We start from the raw sequence: 24,668 nt of genomic DNA on the forward strand, positions 1-24,668 counted from the left end.
AAGAGAAGACATCCATTAAAACATCAACTAAATAGATCTATTAAAACATCTATTAAATATATCTATTAAACCAAATATTAAATGGATCAATTACAACAGCTATTAAATGGATCCATTACACCATCTATTAAATAGATCTACTAAGACATCTATTAAATACATCTATTACAACATCTTTCAAATAGATCTATTAAAACATCTATTAAAGAAATGAAAGAAGCAAACCCATTTGTTTTCTAGTTTAGCTCAGGTCATGTACTGGCAAACAGCCCCCACTGTGTTTAACATTCTTGAATTGTGGTAAAATGAGACACAAAGGCGAATCTTTCTGACGAAAAAAAAGCAAATGTTCATTTGATCCCATATTTTAGCAGCATTTCCTGGGATTTAGGCCATTCAAGTCAACTGCTCCAGGATGTTTAGAGAGTCATCATGAACACACAAGGGCAATCAGGGGCTCTGCATACTTTTCCAATGTTAACATTCTGGTGTTATCTTTTAAGTCCCCTTTGCTATTGCAGTTCTTACTTACTTAGCACCCTATTCTTATACATATATACAGCATTTGTGTGCTCACGAAGTTTGGAGTTTCCAGGGTTCTATTTTAAACAACCCCAAGGATTTCCCAACCTACAGCATTACTGAAGCCTTGCCAAGTGCAGGTCCCTATCTATGACCTCGTGTTTCTTCACTAGATCCTTAGGAGATGATGACATCCCAGAGACCCTAGATTGTTGTGGACCTACAGGTCCTTGTCCAAAGCCCCCTCCAGGTTTCCTGGAGCCCCTTTAGGCACTGGAGCTGCTCTAAGGTCTCCCCAGATTGCCGCAGAGGGGGAGAATCCCCTCCCTTGACCTGCTACTCACTCTCTGGGGTGCAGAAAGTGATAACTCAGCGGATAACAGGCCATATTAATGAAAGTAATTGCTGTTCCCTATATTTTATTGGGACATTTCCCACTATTTTTGATTCATCAGAGCTAAAAATTGCCTGTGAATATAAAAATCAAACGAAAAAGGAAAACCAGTCCCCCATCAAGCCCCAACCCAGCAACAAAACACCCAAGCCTATCAATAGTAACAGATACTACTCAGACTTGGATGACTTTGAGCAAGACTTGGATATCTGCAAAAGCTAAAGATGTAAATTGCTCCTTTTTGAGCTGTTCTTGTTTTATTTGTTCCATTCAGGATACGTTACTAGGACGGGAAAAGGAGGCGGAAAGTAAGAGGAACACTATTTGATGGTATAAATATGTGGGGCAGCGATGCCAACCACGAAAATGGGGCCTCTCATCATGGAAAAACGAGACTTCTTCCAGCTTGTTTAGAAGAAAGATGCCTTCAGGTCCAAAGATGACAGCCTTGGGAGGGGAGTGGTGGGAGGAGACCATCCCGAGGTGCTGGTGGACCCACAGTGACTCTCTGTGGATGTCTGCAGCTACTACACGCGAGGATTGCGAAGGAGGAGGAAGAGAGAAGGGGCAGTTCCAGGGATAGAAGGGACTGGGCTGGAGACGCCTTTGCTGCTCCTCCCCAGACCCCCCGAGCACGCAGAGCCTGGGATGCAGGAGCCTTCCTGATACGAGCAGCTCGACCAAGTCTTCTTCCAGGCGTTTGGGAGGCTCTTTTGGAGGGAATTTTGATGACTTCGTTTTCCAGGTAGGCAGAATTTTCCTCTCCTTGCAACGGGTGGCATGTGGCTGTTTTCTGATGGATCTCCAACGAGGAATAGAAGAACTACCTTCTAAAACCCCAGCTGCAGGCTGCAAAGCTAGTGCTGCTGCTTACGGGCTCTCCAGAAAGCTGCTCCATTCAGGCACATCATGCTTAGGCAGTGCCTACTATAGCAGAATATATGTTTTCCTATTGCTTTCGGCTAGTTTAGGTGTTTTTCCGTGAGCTTTTTTGTCCACTGTGGGTAGTGTGAGCCACAGACTCTCATCTACAAGGGCCAAAGGCCTAGAGAATCTATTGGAGGGGGGGAACTATTGAGCCAAATCGCTGGGACAGCTAAGCGGAGTTTAGCTATGCTGATGTGCAGCAAAGCAACCGATGTGCTGCATGATTCCTCCTTGATTTCCGGGATTCCAGAAGATATGGATTAAACGAACCTGGGATTCATGCCTCCGAGTTTTGCTGGCTTTCATCAGCACAGGCTCCTCTATTAGTTTGATATCTGGGGTCTGTCTTCTCCATCCAGCATTCCTGGGCTTTCCCTGGCTGAATTCCCAGTGGAGCTGCAATAGGAGAGCTGGAGAAGGGCTGGAATCCCTGCTGATGTTGGGAAACTCCCCTTTGGGTGATGTGCCTAGGAACTAAAGTACAGGGCTCCTTGTGGTCATTTTTGCGACCAACTCTGACATTGGTCCCACACGCAAAGGAGGACAAGGAGATGCATTTATGAGAGTTTTTGTACCAAATAGGATGCTTTTGGGGTGATTTCCCCCCCCCCTCCGGTTTTACTTAGCAAACACTGAACTGCCGTACAAGTGGGTGGCATCACAGGCACTGCCCACTGGGCATGAATAAAGCTGGGTCTGGGTCCATGTCAGAACAGCAGTGAAGTTTCTAACTTTATTCAGTATATGCCATAGCTAGAATAGTTCTCTTTGCTTGAGGGCAGTGTAATGTTTGTGGCTTGAAATAAGCTCCTTGCAGACAGAGTTTGCTTAGAGAGCAGAGCACCTGAATTTGTGGGAATGTGGGACCAATTTGCTCAGCTGTAAGAGGAGAAATACACAGTGCACCGGAAGGAACTCACGTGTGATAATCAGATGTGAGAGCACAAACAACTGTAATATACACATTGGAAAGAATCACTGCAAGTCATTTCTTTGCCCTAATATTACATTTGATTCAGTTGCTCGGGGTGGGAAGAGATACCCGCAAGCAGAGAACTTGGGTCCTTCTGAAAGACCTCTGTGTAGATAACTCCATATGCTTTTGCATATGTGACCATGTGTCAGAAATACACTCTTCTGCTGGCGAAACCTGAGGTTTCACAGCAGGAGATGGGGCTGGAAGGGAAATAGCAGATGATACGAGATTTACAACAGCATCTCAACAGCTGATAGCACTCTGAGGATGACAGAATAGGTCCCTGCCAACACAAACCAGTCTATGGTATGGGATTCTATGGTTCATTGACCCATTTCAAAGGCCCCAGGACTGCAGGTAGATGCAGTCCTATGTCATAGCTGGCCATGGTTATCTTTGCAGTTTAACTGCTTTGTGCCCCTCTGTCGAGAACAGCTCCCATGTACACATGGGCGGAGGTAGGGATATGGTTAAACTTGGGAAGTGCTGATCTGTGAGTGAGTCAGACACTTGGCCAAAGCCTCTGGTGCTCCCAGCCTCTCCAAAAGCTAATGCCTCCAGCTTCCTCAGTAACGACTGGCTCTAAAATGGTGTTGTCTCAAGGCACAAAGCTGTTGTGTCCTACCAAGGATCAGGATCTCCTGCAGCGCTGCATTGTGGTCAAACAAGATGAGGGCAGCCTGTAGCAAGGGCAGAAGGAGGAAGTCTTGATCTTAATTAAAACACCCCGTCAGCATTAAAGTATTTCATCCTTACGAAAGCTCTCTGCAGTGCAATGAAAATTGAGCCACACTGACCTATGCAGGGACATCACTAGGACATAGTCAGCTCAGCTGCATAATTTGCTCTCCCCCTGCATTACCAATGCAACCGAATACACTCTCGGTGTCCATTCAAGACTTGGACTCTTCCAAGAGATGCCTGAAAAAGCTTTTCAGGGAGGAAGATCTCTTTCTGAACTGGGTTCAGGCCTTCTTTTAATTGTAGAGCTCACACAAGCCCTATCTATGGTCTGTGTGCCCTCAAGGGGCCATGCTGGTTAGAGCTATCGTCCTCAATGCATAAAGCACAGCATCACCTCTTCCTCTATGTAACAGCCTCAAGCTGCACCAGGGCAGGTTTAGATGGAGCTGAGGAACAATTCCTTCCCCAGAGGGTGCTCAGGCATTGGAACAGGCTGAACAGGGCAGGGCTGGAGTCACCGTCCCTGCAAGTGTTCACACAGCGTGGAGACAAGGCCTCAGTGCCATGGGTTAGTGGTGGCCTTGGCAGTGCTGGGGAATGGTTGGACTGGATGAGCTTAAAGGTCTTGGTTGATTCTGTGATTCTATGATGCTGCTGTTAAAAATGTTGTCTGGATTTTGACTGTGAATATCCTTATACATTCCCAAGAGCTCATCAGACAAGATCTCCAACTCTGCTGCTGCTTAAGTCATCATAACCCTACACAAAATATGCTCTTGCCTGCAATTGGACCTTGTAGGCCCAGTGTGATAGGTTCATTGCTAAAGATGTGCACTTCTTCAAGTGCTTGTTTATTCATCCCTTCATTCCATGGGTTGTGTGGGCTGAAAAGCAGTGCTGTTGAGCAAGGGATGTTGTGTCCTTTTGGTACTCATATGGAAAGGACCCGCTGCTGCACACCTTCACTGGTGGTGTGGCCAATCAGGCAAAGAGGAGCATGGATGCTCATGTCCGTGTGGACTGGGGGTGATGGAGTCAATGTGGGCATGGGGTGGCCATAAAGAGAAACCATGAAATCAGACAATAAAGATGCACTGTCTATAGCTCCATCACCTGATCCTTGGCTGGCTTTGTGTTTCCCCAGCAGCACTAGGAGGCTGTATATGCTGCTTAACATCTAGCTTGTGTTTTCCCACAGGCATCTCAATATCCAGAGGAACTGCTGAGATGTTCCGACAAGCCTTTTTTACCATACTCCTTTGTGTGACTCTGGTTTCTCTCCATGCTCAGCTTGATGGGGATCCTGGAGATGTCAGCCCTACCTCCTGTGCAGGTATTCACCCAATAAATGGGTGCCTCTTTCCTTTGTAGGCAGTAATTTCATTAAAAGCAATAGTCATGCTTAGCTGGAGAGCCTGCTCATGAGGAATAGTGGTACATTAAGCCCCTCCTGCCCCTTTGCACTCCCAGGCCCTGTGGCAGTGATTCATCTCCAAGGAACACTGTCCACCAAACTCCCATTTCTGGGTTTGTGTTGGAGTGCAGAGAGGTAGGGATTGAAGAGCTGGGGTCTGCCAGTGGTGCCTTCTCCCAGCTGATGCAATAACAAGCTCTGTATCCATAAGTAATGGAGTTATAAGCTCTGGATTTGGTAGGACAAGGGGTGATCAGTTCAAGCTTAAACAAGGGAAGTTCAGGTTGGATATAAAGGAGAAGCCCTTCCCCTTGAGGATGGTGAGGTGCTCAAGCTATGTGGGAGTTCTTCCAGTGTCATACTTGGGTATGGTCTTCTTGACAATGATTATAAACCAGAGAGCAGCCAGCAGCCTGGCAGGCAGAGCATCCATTTAGTGCAGAAGAGCAGAAGTCACACGTTTGCCCTTCTTCATCCAACCCTGGGCCTAAAGCCTCAGCTGCCTCATTTCCTCCAATCCAGGTGGAATTAACTCCTAATTGTCAAGAGCTTCAGCACCCTCACAGGAAGCTGGAGCTTAAGCCTCCTGCTGTTGTTTGCTCTCTTCACAACTCTATGTGCTGTCCTCTATGTGCTGAATAGATAAGCTTCTCAGTCCGGGTTTCTGGGGGACAATAAAGGAGGTGCATGGAGTGCTGTGACATGTTCTGCCTCATCATCTCCATGCAGAAAAGAGGAACTGCCCCATCAACGTGTACTTCATCATTGACACCTCAGAGAGCGTAGCTCTGCAGACTGTGCCTATCCAGAGCCTCGTGGACCAAATCAAGCGGTTCATCCCTGTGTTCATCGACAAACTGGAGAACGAGCTCTACCAGAACCAAGTCTACATCACCTGGCAGTTTGGTGGGCTCCATTACTCGGATGTGGTGGAGATATACAGCCCTTTAACGAGCAGCAAAGACATTTACCTCCCTAGGCTGAATGCCATTAACTACCTTGGCCGGGGCACCTTCACAGACTGCGCCATCTCCAACATGACAGAGCAGATCCAGACCCAGATGGCCTCAGGTGTGAACTTTGCAGTAGTCATCACTGATGGTCACGTCACCGGCAGCCCCTGCGGGGGGATGAAGATGCAGGCAGAGAGGGCACGAGACATGGGCATCAAGCTCTTTGCAGTGGCCCCCAGTGAGAATGTCTATGAGCAGGGGCTGCGGGAGATCGCCAACCTGCCCCACGAGCTGTACCGCAATAACTACGCCATCACACAAAAGGACACCTTGGAGATTGATGTGAACACCATCGACAGGATAATCCAAGCTATGGTATGATATGGGAGGAGAACAGGGGGAGAGAAGCAGCATATGGGTGGTGGGGATGTGTTCTGAGCAGCCCCGCTGTGGGATGTGGCAGGGCTCTGCTGAGCCAGGGAAAACCCTTCATGTTGTTCTTCCTTTCTCGTGGCCTTCCAGCACTTAGGGGGCAAATGGGATCTCAAGCTTCTTGGATTTGTCTGCTTAAGTGCTAAACCAGGACTCCTTGGTTTGTGCCTATGATTTATGGGCAGGCTGCCACCCTAGCCTGGCTTTTGCTGAAGACTAGACCCATACCCAGCCTGCTCCCCATCCAGGGGTGCATGAAACAGCACTGAGACATGTACTCATCATCAGCATGGCCTTTGAGGTCCCACCTGCGAGGCACTGTTTGCTCTGAGAACTTTGTTAAAGCCATGGGACCTTTACCACCTCCTCTCCCTTACTATCACATGGACCTCTAGGATTGTGGTGCTGGTTCTCCTTTGGGATTGACCTTCACTAATTCTGTCCTTCCTGTTTTCTCCTTTGCAGAAACATGAAGCCTATGGAGAGGTGAGTGAGCAGCAACTTTGTGCCATTGCCAGGTAACACAGGTTTAAGTTGTCTCACTTAGAGAAGACCAGCTCATATCCCAAAAGTATCAGGACAGATTGCGCAGGATGGGTCTCTGCCTACCCACAGATCAGTACAGCAGCCTGAGGACCTGTTCCTTTATCCCATGTCCAAAATGGTGTAATGAACTCTTCACTATCTGCCCTCCTCTACCTGCAATGAGAATAGGTTCATTTCATCACTTAGGATAGTTTTGTAGGTGAAGCCCTGCTGGCACCATGTGGACACGGTTTGGCATACGCAGTGCGCAGAGTGATGCTCCAAAGGGCACATCCTCTGATAGCCCCAGAAGAGCAAGCCCACCCCACCTCATCTGACATTGAACAGTCTTGTTCTTGCACTTTGGCCCCAGGCTCAAGCCATAATGAATGTGCTTGTGGCAACTTTCTGCCCATGGCTTGATTTGGAGTAGTTTTTAGCACCACATTCACAGGAAGAGATGTGTGGAGAGCCACGGTGCTTACACCTCCTGTTCCATCACTTGTATTTCAGTGCTACAAGATGAGCTGCCTGGAGATTGCAGGTCCGCCTGGTCCCAAGGGATATCGAGGGCAGAAGGTAAGTCACCCTAAGCCTGTGGGAAGAGAATACTGCAGGCAGTGCAGGATGTCATAAACCCCCCCTCAGCTGCAGGGAGCCTTCCCCAAGGTGGAAAACAGCTCCCCAGTGTCTGACTTGGCCTCGGGAGACTGCTGTGATGGAGTGAATGGAGCACACATCCAGCACCGGTGTCTCCCCGTGTGTGTGCTGAAGATGATGCATTGACACCAGTGTCCCACTCTCCTGCCCCTAGCCCGGTGTGCTCCTCTCCCCATAGAGCCTTTCCCCGGAATAAAGCAGGTCCTGCTGCCCCAAGCTCTGTGGGAGCATCTGGTGGTGCAGAAATGCACCAGCAGAGAATCACAGCATCAACGTGACTGGAAAAGACCTTTGAGCTTATCAAGGCCAACCTTTACCCCAGACCTCGCAAGACCACTTCTCATGCTCTCAGAAATTGCCATTTTCTCAGTCAGCTCCAAGCTTAGACTCAATATTGGGTTTTTTTCTTTCCTTAGGGTGCAAAGGGGAACATGGGTGAACCAGGCTCCCCTGGGCTGAAAGGAAGACAGGTAAGTGGTGGTAAGCCCCCCACCATCACAGCCAGCATTGCTGCCCCTGTTTCAGTTGGGGCTGCATCTCTGCCACACTGGAGCTAACACTCTGTGTCTTCTTCCTGCAAGGGTGACCCAGGTATTGAAGGTCCCATCGGATACCCTGGTCCCAAGGTAAGAATTCCATAGGTAGTGACTGAGCTCCTTGCAGTCACTGGGTTATGGGAAAGCAGTGGGGAGCTCTGCTTCTCCCTCTCACCTCTCTGTTTCCCAGCTGAGACGCCAGCTCCTGCTCATCCCCAGGCACTAACACAGTGTTGTCCTTTCTTTCTAGGGTGTCCCAGGGCTGAAAGGAGAGAAGGTGAGAGAGACCAAATCTGGGCACTTGTGGGGTGGGGTGGGCACCTTGCTGTTGCAAAGAGTTTAGCTGTGATGGGGAGAATAACAACCCTATTCATATGTAAATGCAGACATAGGCAGGGATCTACAGAGGCATCTCCTCCTTCAGGCATTGTATCCTGAAGTGGAGATGTTTGTGCGAGGTGAATGGGCGGTGGATGTACTCAGTGCCTGACTCTTGTCCTCTTCTTCCCCCAGGGTGAGATTGGATCCGATGGACGGCGGGTAAGAAAGCACATTCACACCTTGCCTCAGCTTCCAACCCTTGCGTGGAGTTGACACATCCCTGATCCTTCTGTTTTCCCCCTTGATCCCAGGGTGCAGCTGGTTTGGCCGGCAGGAATGGCACCGATGGACAGAAGGTAACACAACTTAGTAATGGTGCTGCTGCTGTTCCATTTCTTTACCCACCCTTGTCTCCACTGGTTGCATTTCTCCTCTCCCATTATCCCACATGCTTTTTGCTCTGACTGAGGTTTCTATGAACTTATTTACACGTTGTTCCGCATGGATTGTAGGAATACCTGAGAAAGTTGGGGATGAAGTTATTCAGATGACATAGGGAGCACTATGCCTTCATCCGCTAGCAAGGAAACGGATGTGCAAGCCAGGCTGTGCTCCTGATACAGGAGGCGAGACGGGTTGGAGGTATCTCATCTTGAGTGTTAGTGACCCCTAAAGGAAACAGGAAGTTCTGCAGAAATTCGGGTTTCGAGGCAGCTCGTCAGAAACCTGAAATCTCAGCTTTCAGCTGCTGCTTGTTCTTGATATTAAAGCCCTAAAGCCAGGTTCAAAGAGTTGAGCTTAGAGCTGAGCTGGCTCAGCCTGACGAGGAGAAGGCTCCTTAAGGGGAGACCTCAGAGCAGCTCCAGTGCCTAAAGGGGCTGCAGGAAACCTGGAGAGGGGCTTTGGACAAGGGCCTGTAGGGACAGGACAAGGGGAATGGCTTTAACCTGCCAGAACAGGGGAGACTGAGATGAGCTCTTAGGCAGAAGCTCTTCCCTGTGAGGGTGCTGAGGCGCTGGCACAGGGTGCCCAGAGAAGCTGTGGCTGCCCCATCCCTGGCAGTGTTCAAGGCCAGGTTGGACACAGGGGCTTGGAGCACCCTGCTCTAGTGGAAGGTGTCCCTGCCTGTGGCAGGGGTTGGAACTGGATGAGCTTTAAGGTGCCTTCCAACCCAAACCTCTATATTGAGCATAGAGGGCCATGACCTCCCTTAGGTCTGCTTGCCATGCAGATGTAGCACAGCAGAATAACCTAATATGAGCTGATTTCAGATGGCTTTGTCCACTGCCCAGCACACATTGGGTTTGCTCTGCACTATCTCATACACCCAGCTGCAAGGTGATACCAGTTCTTCCCACTCCTCAAATGCCTGCTGAAGCTCTAAAACACGTCTTCAGTCCCCACCACTCTCTACCCAGGACAAACTGTCTAAGCATTGCCAGCAAATCCATTTTGGGATGCAGAACAAGTCATCACTGCTGTCATGGGTTGCAGACCAGTTCCAACTCAAGATGCAGGACAGAGGACCAACACACCATGAATGACCTCCAAATCCAGCCTCAAGGGATGTGTCCATTACCGAGGGCACGTGTGCAGGATGAGCATGCCTGAATTTCCACCAAGCTGGGACTCTTAAGCTATTTTCTCCTCTTCCATTTGTCTCTGCACATCACATTCCTGTTTAAGGAATACACTTGCTGTTTGTTCTTTAGCTGATGGGAGGCATGGTCAGCAGATGATGCTAAAGATTAGTGAAGGATAGCTGTATTTTCCTTTCGGATTCCTACAACTTCTCTGTCTTTCTCTTTGGAATTCTATCTCTCCAGGGCAAGCTGGGCAGAATTGGACCACCAGGCTGCAAGGGAGACCCTGGTGACAAGGTAGGAATGCTTTACTCTCATTCAGCACATTGGCTGCACATAGTACAAAGATGGCCAACGAAGTTACTGGCCCATTCTCCTACAGATTGCATGATGCAGGGGGTTAGAACCAAATGATCTCAAAGCCCTTTCCAACCAACAAGCAAGAACTATTGTAGTCTGTAAAGCGACTTTCTAAGCCATTTAATTCATTCTGCAGGGAAAGTGCATGTTGTTGACAATGCAATACATGTGGTTCTTTGTGCTTTCCCTCCCTAGGGCCCTGATGGCTACCCAGGAGATGCAGGAGACCAAGGAGAAAGAGGAGATGAAGGCATAAAGGTACAAGTGAAGGCTCAGACATTATAACAGTGTCCTTGTGCTCCTCATGGTGTACATCACTGGAGCACAGCAACGTGCTGGTGATGCTGGTAGTGACCATTGGTCTATGGCTCTTTCAGGGAGATCCTGGCCGGCCTGGTCGCAGTGGACCACCGGGACCTCCAGGAGAAAAAGGAAGCCCGGTAGGTCAATGCAGCATTCCAGTGTATACAGTGTCTTAATAGGGTCTGCTCCTCATGGCATGGAGCGGTACCAAGTGTTGGTCATGGAGCAGCTCCAGCACAAAGGGGATTGCTAGCACTGTATCCTTCCTTCTCTTCCCATCTTCTCCTGGCCAGTTACTTCAGACATAGTGGAGGATGCTGAAATAACCCTCCAGCTTTAAGCAGGGCTGGATAGATGCTGTGAGAAATATAAGCTGACCAGCCTTTGCACTGGTTGTTAGAAGGGTGGCACAGCATCACAGTGCTCTGAGGCTGGAGTCTATGCACACAGCATTGGTGTGTAGGCTGTTGGCTGTGTGGAAGCATGAGTTGTGTGCTCATACGTGCCTCTGCTCAAGGGTGTATGTGCTTGATGCAGGACAAGAGGGGGATGTGTGCACCCTGACCTCTCTTCCAACAAATTGTGTTGCTGTTTCTTCTCCAAGGGACTTCCAGGCAACCCTGGAGCTCAAGGGCCTGCTGGGAGAAAGGGAGGAAGGGGTGAACCAGGACCTCCCGGACCCAAAGGAGAGCCTGTAAGTGTCTGAACAGGTCTGTGCACGGTGGGAGCACCACAGCATCCTGATGCAGTTTCATGGATGAGTGCTGAGAAACTTCCCTTCTTTAGCCTGCCTGCTCCAAAAACTGTGCAGGTGCTGATCTCCTGATGGAAGGTGTCTCCTCCATCTTCCCAGAGCAGTACTTCCATAATCCATAAGCGTGATGTTAACCATTCCACCCCAGAAAAGCATCTTGTATTCCCTGGGATGCCTCTGTGGATGCCCAGGGACCCTTGGGGTGTACTCTAGCAAGTTCCCCCCACTGCTGGCTTCTGCAGTGGAGATCTGGTGGCCACCATGGGGAACCCTTAGGGAATAAACCATGAGTGTTTATGGCTACTGCTGTGACTACCTCCTGACAGAAGAGTCTGGCTGTGGCTTCCCAAAAGCCAAAGGCAAGATCCCCCAGGCAGAGCCAGCACAGGCATCCCTGCTTCCTCCTGACAAGCACTAAGGGGGCAAGGAGACCACTCTTGAGCCAGGAAGCAGAAGGCAGAGTAGCCACATATCCCTGCTTGGACAGCATCCATCTTCAAATCCCATTTATGTGGCTCTCTTGTGTTTGCCAAGGGTCGACGTGGAGATCCAGGAACAAAAGGCAGCAAAGGCACTCCTGGGGCCAAAGGAGAAAGGGTGAGTAAAGCAACTGCCCCAAGACCATTGCAAGTGAGCCCAAGAAGCACAGGAGTGGTGTGAGTGATGTTCTACTGTGCATGTGTCCTGGTGGCGTCACGTACAGCCTCCTTTTCCATGCATTGGAGACATCCCTGACTGGGAATATCTTTATCCTCCTCACAGGGAGATCCTGGTCCAGAGGGTTCTCGTGGGCTGCCTGGTGAGGTTGGAAGCAAAGGAGCAAGGGTAAGCATAAAGAGAAGGAGAGCACTGCTGCCATCCAAGGCAGCTCACCCTTTCCTCCTCACGCACACCTTCCTGTGCCTTAACTCTCCATGTTCTTGTGTGTTGCTTTGCAGGGAGACCAAGGAATGCCCGGACCCCGAGGCCCTTCAGGTCCTGTGGGAGAGCCAGGCAGGATAGTAAGTCATCTGTATGACTGTGTCCTCCCTCTCAAATGAGAGCTTGTCCCATTGACATAAGTTGGCTGCACTGTCCCTCCCAAGGAGTGTAAAATCTATTCCAAAGGCCCCAGCTAGCCCATGGGGCAAGGAGAAATGGCAAGACCTAGGAATCCCTGTTCTTCCATTGCTCCTAGTCCCACATGTTCCCATGACAGTACGGAAGGAAGGGAAAGGTCTCCCTAGGCCTGGTCTTCATCCTGGGTCTGTGGTTAATCCAGTAGTGCCATGACATACATGTGTCTCCATGGGACACAGGGACCCAAGTGCTGAATCAGACCCTATCACAGTGACCCCACTGGGAGGGAAGATTGTCCTGCAGCATCCTCTCAAGAGCTGGTTTCTCCAGCACGGCCCCATGTGCAGGCAGGTTGCTGCAGGGAATATCCTCACCCACTCCCTCCACTGTCCTGCAGGGATCAAGAGGGGATCCTGGTGATTTGGGCCCAAGAGGTGATGCCGGACCACCAGGACCAAAGGTAAGGCCTTTGAATGCAGCTCTGTGTTTGAAAGGGTATTGCTGTGTGCCTTTGTGGAAAAGATAGATAGGGACGGATGGATGGATGGATGGATGGATGGATGGATGGATGGATGGATGGATGAATAAGTAGATAGATAGCTAGCTAGATATGCTAGATCTAGCTAGCTAGATATGTTGACAGATAGATATGTCAATAGATGGTAGATAGATGGATAGATAATGTCGATAGGTATGTCAATAGATAGATAGATAGATAGATAATGATTCTATTACTGTCACTGTCATGGCTACATTTAGCTTCTGACAGGGCTTATGTTTTCATCCCAAAGGGTGACAGAGGCAGACCTGGCTTTAGCTACCCTGGACCCAGAGGACCGCAGGTATGTATCCCTCATCCATCAGACGTACATGCCACAAAGAAGCCTGTATCAGTGGTGGCTGCTGTTGGAGGCTGGGAGAAGAGGGAAGGAGGAATAAAAGTGACCAGAGCCCCCAAAACCATGGGACCTCCAAAGGGGGTTAACACCAGGGCTGAACCTGGCCACAGTCCTTTCAGTTTCACAGCAGAGGTGTTGTGAACCCCAGCCTCAACAGTGGTGATGGGGAGGTGGCTGTGCCCACCGCTCCAACCATCACGCTGCAGATGTACACTGCAGAACCAGTGCTGCTTGGGTGCTGACATCCACCTCTCTCCCTCCACAGGGTGACAAGGGTGAGAAGGGGCAGCCAGGACCCAAGGTGAGTGTGTTTGTCTCCATCACCTACATTCAGTAGTGACTGTAATGCACAGCAGCCGTTGCCCAGCTCTCCAGATGTGTGGCCAAGAAGCCTGATCTGCCAAGAGCCATTCCCTGCAGCTGCAGAGCTGGGGTGAATCTCCCAAGCCCATATCTCCTTCTAACAGTATCTGAAACACCTCCTTGTTCTTAGTTAATGCTTAAGTAAACACTGTTTGCTCTGTGCTGGTTTAGAGGGTGCTCTCCTGGGCCAGGCAAGTATTCTTGATAGGCTTCTAGCAGTAACACCGCTGCCTGAGCACATCCAGATGTGCTCTGTGCTGGATCTGTTTCTCTTTCCTTCGAGCAGGGAGCAAGAGGAGAGCTTGGACCAAAAGGAGTGCAAGGGACCAAAGGAGACAAGGGGGAACCGGTAAGCACATCTCCTGTGGGTCAGTGTCCCCCTTCCACACCTCTGATAGATGTGCTGGAGACAGTGCTGCCTGCTCTCCTGCTGGCCTATTCCCCAGGCTCTGCTGTGAGACCATGTTTAGCAGGACTGTCCCTGCATCACCAGCCTTGCTGGGGTAATACCTGACCCTTCTTTGCTTCTTGCCCAGGGTGATCCTGGTCCAGGAGGTGAGCCCGGACCCCGTGGTCCCACTGGTGAAGCAGGCCCTGAGGTACAGTACCATGACACTGTGTGTGAGCAGATGCTGCAGCTCCCTCCTCTTCCTCCCCACTTCTACTTGAAGCTCTAAAGCTCAGAGGACCCCAGGGGATATCCCTGCAGTAGGGCTTGATGGGAGGAGCTGCCAGACAAGGCTTTCCTACCTTTCCCTCTACAAAAAGCCATGTTTTCAATGGTTCTTATGTGTAGTTCCCACAAAGGGAGCTCATGGGAAAACTATGCCTGAAATCCCTATGCTCTTCTTACAGGGGACCCCAGGCCCACCAGGAGATCCTGGCCTGACTGTAAGTAACACTTCTCTGCATCCCCCAGTGCTCTTCCTCCTGGGGCAGCCATGGCTTTGCCATGCACAGCCTGAGAATGAAAGAGCATCCCGTGATGATGCTACCTGGCAAAGGTGGCCTGTGGCTTCCCATGGGAGCCAAGGAAAAAGGGGTGGGAAGGGAAGGGGGAGCCTTTCCCTTAGAGGGGACGGATACTATGTAAAGGGAGGGAGGCATTCACCCTGCACTCCTTTGCTGGCAGGACTGCGACGTGATGACCTACGTGCGGGAGACATGCGGATGCTGTGGTGAGCAGACCATCGCCTTTCCCCAGGGAAGGGGAATGAGCAATGAAGGGATGGGGAAAGGGGGTCATCAGGGGCTGCCTCCTTCATGGAAAGTCATTCCCTGCTCAGCTCCTGATTATTTTAGGAGCAATGAGCTGTAAATATGGAGTTGCATGGTCCGGATGTGTAGTGCACAGAGTGTAGTGCACAGATTAAATATATTGGGGGTATCAAATACATCAACAGAAAGATGCACGCAAAGTCCTCCCTATCCAATCCACAAGCCCTGTGGATGCTTGGTGTGATGCTGTCTCATCTTCCCATAGATGGTCTCTTGTTCCCACCAACACTGACCTTTGTCCCTCTCCCCAGACTGTGAGAAGCGCTGCGGTGCCCTGGACATCATGTTTGTCATAGACAGCTCAGAGAGTATTGGCTACACCAACTTCACCCTGGAGAAGAACTTTGTGGTCAATGTGGTCAGCCGTCTGGGCTCTATTGCCAAGGACCCCAAGTCACAGACAGGTCTGGACTGTGTGGGGCAGAGGGAACAGAAATGGGGTTTGGATTCCTCCAACTTCCACGTTTGTAGCTGCCCTGGGCTGCGATCCATCAATTCAGCACTTCCGCAGCTCTTCCCTATTCCCTTCCCAGCTCTTTAGGCCAATCGGGCAGCTCTTTGCTGGTGTGAAAGTTTGCTGACCCCCTCTTTTCACTGAGGACGCAAAGCCAAGTGACCTGATGCTTCATTGGCAGGTGCCCGTGTTGGGGTGGTGCAGTACAGTCACGAGGGGACCTTTGAAGCCATCAAGCTTGATGATGAGCGCATTGATTCACTGTCGAGCTTCAAGGAAGCAGTGAAGCGCCTGGAGTGGATTGCTGGAGGCACCTGGACACCTTCTGCCCTTCAGTTTGCCTATAACAAGCTCATCAAGGAAAGCAGGCGAGAGAAAGCCCAAGTGTTTGCTGTGGTGATCACGGATGGGCGCTATGACCCCCGGGACGATGACAAGAACCTCGGGGCTCTTTGCGGTAGAGATGTGGTTGTCAACACCATTGGCATTGGAGACATGTTTGACCAGCCAGAACAGAGCGAGACCCTGGTCTCCATCGCCTGCAATGAACCCCAGCGCGTCCAGAAGATGAGGCTCTTCTCAGACCTGGTGGCAGAGGAATTCATTGACAAGATGGAAGATGTCCTCTGCCCAGGTCTGTACCTCTCCTTGCACAGTTCTGACTGGAACTGGGGTTTTCAGCCCCAGGGTTTGGGGTTGGGGGTATATATGGTGCATTGCAGCAGTTGCAGAAACAGTGTCCCAGCAGGTTGGCCAATAGCTCATAAGCTGGGTTATGCCTTTATGTAGCCCTGGATGAGCAGTCCTTCCTCAGATAGCACCAGCTGGGTGAAGGGGGGATGGCAGCATATCACTCAGTTTCCTTGTTTCTTTTCCTTCCAGATCCACAGGTCGTCTGCCCTGAGCTGCCCTGTCAGACAGGTAAACATAACAAACATAACCTTCATGCTATCTGCACAAAGTGGTAGGGCCAGGAGCAGGAATGGGATGCGCAACCCCATTCATTTGCTTCGAGTGGCAGGAGTTAAGGGATCTATTGTTAAGTTACATGAGAAAAGGCTCCAGGGTTTCGTCTCCTGCTCTTTTCCTGCCTCTCCGGGTTCTCTGCACAGGTAGGTATGAGTGCACTGTGTTAATGCACCAGCATGGCTTAGCCCTGATCCAGTTCCTCAGGGGTTTTGACCAGGTTTTGGTCTCTGAACTCAGCAATCCATTGCTCACTTGTTCCATGTCTCTATTATGCATCAAGTCAAAATCCCCTTGCTAAACTCTCCCACCCATGCTGACCTTTGGGATGCAGAACCCAACCCGCAGCACCGGGCAGGATGCTGCTCAGGAGTGACAAGAGCAGAGCAGGGGACAGGGACCATATGGAAAACGACACCATAGCGAATCCAAGGCTTCGGCTTCTCTAACGCTGGCTGTATTTATTTAACAACTGGGGGTGTTGGATTAAAGGGAAAAGGCTGTGAGGATCCTATGGTACGAAGGAGATGGCTGCTGCTCTCTGCAGGTAGCTTCACTTAATCATGTTTTTCATGTTAAGGGGCAGATCTGCAACTTGAATTGCTGTAGGTCCTGTCTGCATCTTTGCGCCCGTTTAAAGGCAGTAGATGCACTATTTGCTGCTATGCACAAAGCTCACAGGGGACAAAGTTTTGCCACTTCTTGCAGTTTTTATCTCTCCTCTTGCCGTGAATGTTCCTGCGCAAGTCCCCAGCTTTGACTCGGTATTATCCAGAACCTCAAATGGCAAAGAATTCCCTTCATTTCCATACAAAGCAAAGGAAAACTGGTCCCAGGATACTCAGAAATCCGAAGACACAAAAGCCGCAATTACTCTTGTCTAAAATCTCTGTGTATTGGCCATGCAGAGAACACAGCATCCAACAGTGATGCTGAGCTATCCACACAGGCTCCTCTGCAGTATCCTCTGAGGAGCTTTGTCCTGCAGATCCGTGCACAAGGGGTGACTTCCCCAAGCCACACTGCTGTCTTCAAAGGTTTTGGTCCCTGCAGCCTCCCCGTTTCAGAAGAACACTGCAGGAGAGAGGCTGACCCAAGCACTGATGCTTAGGCCATCAAAGCCCTCCAAAGCAAGACGAAGTTGGTGGTTCTTTCCCTGTAGTGCACTTGGGTGTCTCTATTCCTGATGCAAGATGAGAACAGTTCACTGGTACCTGTCCTGGGGACCAGAACACGAATAGCTTGAGGAGGCATCTGAGGGTGTTCCCTCTTGGGAATCCCTCAAGCCATGCTGTAGGCAGGCCCTATACCTGTGCCCCAGAGGACATAGATACAGGTGATATGGCTGGGTAGGTGTGGGCCTCTTGTCAAAGTGCCATTGCACCTATCCCAGCATGGGCAAAAGTTGTCCTGGTGTGCAAGGGTCCGCACTAGGCCTGGTAGATCAAGTGTTCAGTGATGCCCAGGGATTCAGGGGCCTCTGAGTGAATCACCTTCCATTCACTGCACTGGATGGTCTGTGATGCATTGCTGGCATCATTTAGAAGGATCTGCAATGACCACACTTGTTTAATGGCAAGGGAAACCTATTGGATGGGATGTGACTTAAGGTATGTGATGGAGCCTGGGTCTTCTCTTCTCAGTGCTCAGCTTCATCTGATTCTCCAAGAGCATCTCAAGAGCTGGTGTCAATTCACGTGTAAACCCTTTGGATGGAGATGGTGCATTCACATGCGGTGTGAGTGAGCTTCATGCATATCCAATGCATGTGTCCAGTGGGAGACAGGCCAGACAGGTTCAGGTCAGGAAGGCAGCTACATCCAGCTCTGTTCTTACCCCCAGAGCTGCAGTCTTGGCACTTCAGGAAGCAAATCTCTTGCTCGTGCCATGTACCTCAGTCTGGGTATGGCCAGAAGAGCACAGAAAGGGACAGGTATTACATACACCTTGGCTTCCTACTTGCAGAGACAGGCACGTTGTCACTTTGGGTTCACATCTGCCTTAGTGCTTTGCCTAAGGAAATCCTGTTTTCAGGGCAGACCCTTGTCCCTATGTCACTGCCCATCAGTTGCTGTGGTGCTAATGGGCGTGTAAAATAGGTTGAATGCTCAGCAAATCTGAACTGACCACTTGCTTTGATAGAAACCGCATGATGCTCTCTGAGGTTCTTTCTAACCCACGCAAAAGGCTTTGCTTTGAGCTTTGGGGGGTTTTATTCACATTGAAGTTCAGCACAGCCAGGTGGAGGTGGAGGCTTTGGGGTCATGATTAGCCTGGACATCACAAAGGAGCATTGCACACAGCAGCAAGCTGAGTGCCAGGCGAGGAGTTCACATTGTGCTATCCCTTAGATGTATTTCTGGCTGTACAGCATCATGTGTATAGTTTACTCAGAGGAGAGTTCAAAGCTACATGATGGCTGAATCCCATATGCAGAAAGGAGCTGGACCCCACGGCGCTGCTCTTCCTCCATTGTGCCTCTATGCCAGATGAACAGGAAGGAGCTGGGCAGTTCAGTTTCCATGTCATTTTCTGAGGTGTCTCAGTTGATGTGTGAGTGATTTCAGTCCAAATCCCACTGTTCCTTAGACATAAAATGTGGCAGAAGGATGTAAAACGTGGCTTTGGTCTTTACTTCTCTGTCCTCATTATCCCTGTTGTCCTGGCGCAGTGCACCTAGGAAAGCCAGGCAGCTTTCAGAGCCATTGCTAGCAAGCCCTGAAAATCTTCTTTTGACGCTCACTTGCAGATGACAGGAACCCTGGGAACGTAAATCCACTTATTTTCCGCCCCATGGAAGAGGGAGTCAACATAGATTTCCCCAGCACCATACATTCCATCGCCCAGTTCCTAAACTCCACGCGGGAAACCCAGGACCCCAGCATGTACACCCAGCTGGTAGCCACTTTGGCCTTTACCGCCGAAAAAGCCAAGTTTGCCACTGGAAATGAGCGGCAAGAGTGGATGGACTTGTTCATTGACACCTTCAAAATGGTGCACAGCGAGATTGTGGGGGACCCAGAAACCGTGCTAGGGATTTGCTGACATCTCTGTTAGGGATCAATGTGAAGAGAACAGAGGCAGAGGTTGAGAGGAGGTGGTAATGGTCTTTCCCCACGTGCCTGTTGGGCAGAGGGGGCAGATAGACTGGTAGATGCTTTCAGTTCTTGGTTGCGCTCAGTGAGGGATGGGACATGAGGGGCAGTCTTCTCTGGCTTTACTGAATGATGAGCATGGCAGCTTTCTTCAGTGATGGCAAGAGATGCTTTTGCTTTGCCCACTTGCTTTTCTGCAGAGGAGCTGCATGTCCCAGCCCTCAGCCATAGGCAAGCACCAGGGTCTACCAATGAGGCTCCCAACACACGCATGGCTGAGGGCCAGAGCAAGCCCTTCATACGCAGAGGGACCAGTGATGCACTTTCTCCATGCCTTCCTACATATGTATTTGCTAACTGCTTCTGAAGCATCTTCTGCAATCTCTCACTGGGTTACCATGAGGGCTTTCTTCGGGTCTTGTGTGGCAAGACTGACAAAGCAAGGTGTATCTCCTCTTGTCGCAGTGAGTGTCTCTGTATAACCATGCAAGGGGCAGTTGGGGATGTTGAAGCGAAGCAGCAAGAGGTATGGGAGAGGGGGCAAGCCTGGCTTTCCACTGAGAGCTTCAAAACCTGCGGAGTGCTGCTCTCTAAGAAGCTGTATGAGCGCCCTCTGCCTTTTTCTCTGCTTCTACATTTGTGTTTCTTCTGTCCTAGCAGCATGTACCTGTTGCTAGCCAGGAGATAAGAGGTTATGTGCAGTCAAACCAATATGATGTGTTACGTAAGCTATTTAAAAGCAAGTATTTCAACTTGATCCAACCCATACCAAGTGCTGCTTTGGTTCAGAGACACCACTTGTGCTGTGGGTACGTGCATTTAGATGTGGAGTGGTATTTCCATAAGCTCAGATGCTCCTAGTACTCACAGGAGGTCAGGCAGGTACCAACCGTTCCTGCCTCCAGCATAACTACTGCCCTCTTAATCCATGAGAGAGCAGCATCTTGTGTGCAGGCACAAAAGTAGAAGTGTTTACTGCCAGCAAGTGGATTTTGCAGCCTCTCTAAGTGGCATGCTATTATTGCAATAAAGTATACTGAGCAAATGTCATATTTAATGTGCAGAAGGGAGATGTACGGTCTTCAGAAACATGATTGGGCTGTGATGTTTCCTCATGTGCAAAGTGGAGCCCATGGAAGGAGGAACTTGCCCACTTTGAACTTACTATAGTTTTCTTCCACCTCTGCTTCAACATCTGGGGCTTGCCAGTTAAGGCTTAAAGCTGTGTGGGATGCAGAGGAAGCGTTTGTGTCACCCAGCACATGCACGCATCAAATATGCTGCACAATATAATCCTTCTCCCAAGGTTTCAATGCTTTTTGCTCTTAGCCTATAGGGACAGGGAGTCTAGAGAGCTCTGCTGTTGGCATGTAGGGAAAAGAGTTTTACATGGAGTGCTTTGCGTTTTAGGTGAAGGCAAAAGGATCAGCCCATGTCTGGGTCTGATTGTAAGCCATGTATTCCAGATAGTCTGTGTAAAGACAAGCTCCCTACTGTGCTTTGACAGATTTAATGAAAGAGGGGAGACTGAGATGAGCTCTTAGGCAGAAGCTGTTCCCTGTGAGGGTGCTGAGGCGCTGGCACAGGGTGCCCAGAGAAGCTGTGGCTGCCCCATCCCTGGCAGTGTTCAAGGCCAGGTTGGACACAGGGGCTTGGAGCAACCTGCTCTAGTGGAAGGTGTCCCATCACTCCATGGAGTGATGCTGCTCTCAGCTGCAGTCAGCTTAACTAGGAGCTTATAAGGCTTGCTTCAGGTCGTGTAGGAGGCTGGTCTTCTCCAGAAACATAACTACATGTAGACAAGCACGGGGGGTACAGACCTCTGTAATGCTTCTCCAACATTATATGCAGCCCTCACTCCCACCTGCTTGCTTCCACTGGCTTTTGCAGACCCCTATGCAGGTATCAGGCTGTGCAGTTGGAAGGGCCATGCCTTCTTGTCTGCTTTTCACCTTCCACGGCTGCACAGATCAGGTGAGGACCAGGAGGTCAGGCACTTCCAAGGCCAAGTATCTTTATGGCAGCAGCACCTGCATATGGGGAACTGCAGCACCAATGTACCTTTAGGTTGGGCAGAGGTGAGTATGCACCTTTATTGCTTTGAAGGAGTGGAGTGTTGGAGATGAATTTTGATATTCAAAAAGGGCTGGGAGGAAATGCATTGCTTGGAGATTGGTTTCTATTGCAGCCAGAGCTGGCATGGCACAAGCCTATTGTTCACAGTAAGACAACATACAGTAAGCATCATTCAAGACATGTCATTGTAGATATGTAATACAGTGTGGGCTATGGAGAAATGCAAGTCTACGAGGTCAGGGAACATGATACAGAAACAACCACAAACTTTTACTATGTCCAGCCAGGTAAGTTAAACCACAGGTACCAGCAAGTTCCTGCATCAGATTTGACTTTTGTCATGGATGGAAGTGGTGCAAATAGTCTATGAGCTCAATGATGTGCGCTATCAGAGCTTCTGTTACACTGGCTTGTGCTGTTGAATTCACAGTGAATGCTGTCTCTGTAGTTTCAAGAGCACACGTATCTATTTCGCTTAAATGTGCCTTTGATAACGTTGACTGCAGACATAGTACTCATGTACTAAACCATTTGTTGCTCAGCTCATAGAAGGAATGACACTGGTTCGGCACCCCACATGCTGAATCCAAGCATAGCAGCGTTGAGCACTGAGGAAGCACTTTTCAAGGTGGATTTGCTCAACTAGCAGATATTCAACCCAATGTGATACTCCCATCCCAAAAGTTACTCCTTGCTGCTAGAAATGGGTGCTCAAGCTGGGGCTGCTCCAGAGTCTCCTATTCTTTGCCAGTCATGCAAGACATGATGACATTGACTCCAGGACTTTGAGATTCAGTCTTGGAGCCATAGAACTGCTTGGCAGTGATTGCCCTGCTGCCAGCTCAGGAGGTGGCCAGTCACAGTAGGTACATCACAAATCAATGCCAGTGTTGCACTTGTGTTCCTAAGTGATGCTTTCAGCAGAGGATGAAACTCAAAAGAAGGAAGTGTTTCTTGGAGAAGCAGGCATGCAGAAGAACACTAAGTGCAATACACATTACTGCAAAGGGTTGAAATAATGGTCCCTAATAGCTGACTCCAAAGATAGCCATTTTCTTCTTCTTTTTCTGGGTTCATGCACTGTACCTATTCATATGCCCACATGCCAGCTTTGTGGACAGGTTCTATTCTGAGTGACAGAACAATAATGGTCCCCTGTGGTTCACTCAACTATTCATCTGTTATATATTAGAAGGGCTGCTTTGATATGAACAGGCACACTGACAAAGATATCTTGTTTTCAGCCATATAACCCAACCTTTATGACCTCTTCTGGAATTAGCGATTCCTGGTTAAACTAATCTGGGTGAAAGGTATGGAAACAGCTTTCATCCTATAGATCTGTGCGTGAAGAGGAACTCTGAAGGTAAACCGCTCAAGAAGTAACCAAGAGGTTTGCAGACAGTACCTGCCATTAATCTCTGGATGTTCCTCTCAGATGGGAACTGCTGTATGAAGGTGGATATAATTCAGGGACTAAAATGCACAGACCTGTCTAATATCATGGAGGTCTGTCAGAGGCCCCAGAATTAACATTCATTAAGACCTAATGCCCAGAAGAAAACCTACATTACCAGCTGCAAATACAGGATTTGGCAGCAGAGCAGGGCTGGCCAAAGATGAAAGGAGGCATCTCCAAGCCCAAACTGCCCAAGGCAAGCCCCAACCTTAGCCTATAGGCTTTATACTCCCAACTCTTGTCTTCTTTCTCCTGCAGAGCTTGCAGTGGCCCAGTGCACACAGCGCCCCGTTGACGTTGTCTTCTTGCTGGATGGCTCTGAAAGGATTGGGGAGCAGAATTTCCACAGGGCCCATCGCTTTGTGGAGGAGGTTGCCCGACAGCTCACATTGGCCAATAGCAACAGCGACAGCATGAATGCCCGGGTTGCACTGCTGCAGTACGGCAGTGAGAGGGACCAGAATGTGGTCTTCCCATTGACCTACAACCTGACGGAAATCTCCAACGCCCTGGCACAGATCAAGTACCTGGACTCATCCTCCAACATCGGGTCAGCCATCATACACGCCATCAACAACATTGTGCTCAGCCCAGGAGATGGGCAGCGACTCGCGCGGCGCAATGCTGAGCTCTCCTTCGTCTTCATCACTGATGGCATCACAGGAAGCAAGAACCTCGAAGAGGCCATCAACTCCATGAAGAAGCAAGACGTCATGCCCACCGTAGTGGCTCTTGGGAGTGATGTAGACATGGATGTCCTGCTGAAGCTTGGCCTTGGGGACCGGGCAGCCATCTTCCGGGAGAAGGACTATGACAGCCTCTCTCAGCCCAGCTTCTTCGACAGGTTCATTAGATGGATATGTTGAATGAAGGGATGCACGTCTTCCTCTCAGCACTATACACCCCCTGATATCCCCTGTTTCATTTTCTTCCCCCTGTATGGTTGCTAGCAACAATGAGTTGGCCCAGAACAGCTGCCTCTGGGTCCTCCTTTCTCGTCAAAATCCAGAGCTCTTTTGTGATTTTCATGATGAAAAGTTGTGTATCTTACATTTATGGTGCTAATTAAAGCCAAGATCAAAGCAGGACACAGAGCCATACGATGTACTTCTATAAAGCTTTACACACACCAAGCCATGACTTGTGTACATACTGTCATCCTAGGAGGGCTTATCAGAGAAGCAAGAAACCCTTCCAGTGTGTGACAGGACGAATGGATATCTCTACTTCTCAAAACCCCTCGGTATCCCTCAGTGTTCTATGAGGAGTTTTGTGGCTACAACATCCCCTGTTCTTTAGCAAGCCTTTTTCCACATTATCCCATCTTTTTACTTCTCTTGGTGCTTCTGTCCTGAGAGGACTGAGTTTATGACACATTCAAATGCTCAGCAACTTGCTTTCCTTTTGCATGGCACTTGATGGTATGCTCCCCTTTCCCAGGAGCAACAGGATGGTGAGAGGCTTTGCTACCTTCTACAGTTGTCTGCAGATGCTCTTTTGGGGGTTCTGCCTATGCTAAAAGTCACAGAGAGGCCATATCCCACTTACTCTCTACTTTCATTTCAACCTTCACCAGCACCTGTTCATATATTACTGCACCCAAACCCCTGGCTGAGAGGAGCAGCATGCCTCCCAGCATCTCACCAAAAACTGGGAGCTGCCTCCCTGTCATACC

At 49.7% G+C, this 24,668-nt stretch overlaps 1 protein-coding gene across 2 annotated transcripts; it reads left to right on the forward strand.

Annotated features, from left to right (window-relative positions):
- Positions 1 to 1,452: 1,452 nt before the first annotated feature.
- Positions 1,453 to 24,081, forward strand: COL6A2 (collagen type VI alpha 2 chain). Of its 2 annotated transcripts, none has more exons than XM_061343418.1 (28): positions 1,453 to 1,661; positions 4,702 to 4,836; positions 5,647 to 6,245; positions 6,768 to 6,788; positions 7,341 to 7,406; positions 7,904 to 7,957; positions 8,069 to 8,113; positions 8,274 to 8,300; positions 8,537 to 8,563; positions 8,656 to 8,700; positions 10,171 to 10,224; positions 10,483 to 10,545; positions 10,665 to 10,727; positions 11,195 to 11,284; positions 11,879 to 11,941; positions 12,107 to 12,169; positions 12,283 to 12,345; positions 12,801 to 12,863; positions 13,195 to 13,245; positions 13,568 to 13,603; positions 13,952 to 14,014; positions 14,202 to 14,264; positions 14,521 to 14,556; positions 14,798 to 14,843; positions 15,195 to 15,347; positions 15,579 to 16,031; positions 16,280 to 16,318; positions 19,113 to 19,943. In XM_061343418.1, the coding sequence occupies exons 2-28, from the start codon at positions 4,731 to 4,733 to the stop codon at positions 19,406 to 19,408; spliced, it is 2,748 nt and encodes a 915-aa protein (XP_061199402.1). In that variant the 5' UTR covers positions 1,453 to 1,661; positions 4,702 to 4,730; the 3' UTR covers positions 19,409 to 19,943. The 2 variants fall into 2 exon arrangements, with proteins under 2 accessions (XP_061199402.1, XP_061199307.1); XM_061343323.1 differs by lacking the exon at positions 19,113 to 19,943 and adding an exon at positions 23,252 to 24,081 and having other exon boundaries at positions 1,456 to 1,661.
- Positions 24,082 to 24,668: the final 587 nt, after the last annotated feature.

The sequence above is a fragment of the Neopsephotus bourkii genome, unplaced genomic scaffold, assembly GCF_033783945.1.
Source record: "Neopsephotus bourkii isolate Nb327-2 ecotype Australia unplaced genomic scaffold, CSIRO-AGI_Nbou_v1 NB_31, whole genome shotgun sequence".
Classification (NCBI taxonomy): Eukaryota; Metazoa; Chordata; class Aves; order Psittaciformes; family Psittacidae; genus Neopsephotus; species Neopsephotus bourkii.

What these genes read in the sequence shown, in the direction of transcription:
- COL6A2 (XM_061343323.1), top strand. Translation starts at nt 4,731, where the DNA reads ATGTTCCGACAAGCCTTTTTTACCATACTCCTTTGTGTGACTCTGGTT. An exon ending in CTGGGCTGAAAGGAAGACAG is followed by an intron (nt 7,958 to 8,068) that starts GTAAGTGGTGGT and finishes TCTTCCTGCAAG; the next exon opens with GGTGACCCAGGTATTGAAGG. An exon ending in CTGGTGAAGCAGGCCCTGAG is followed by an intron (nt 14,265 to 14,520) that starts GTACAGTACCAT and finishes CTCTTCTTACAG; the next exon opens with GGGACCCCAGGCCCACCAGG.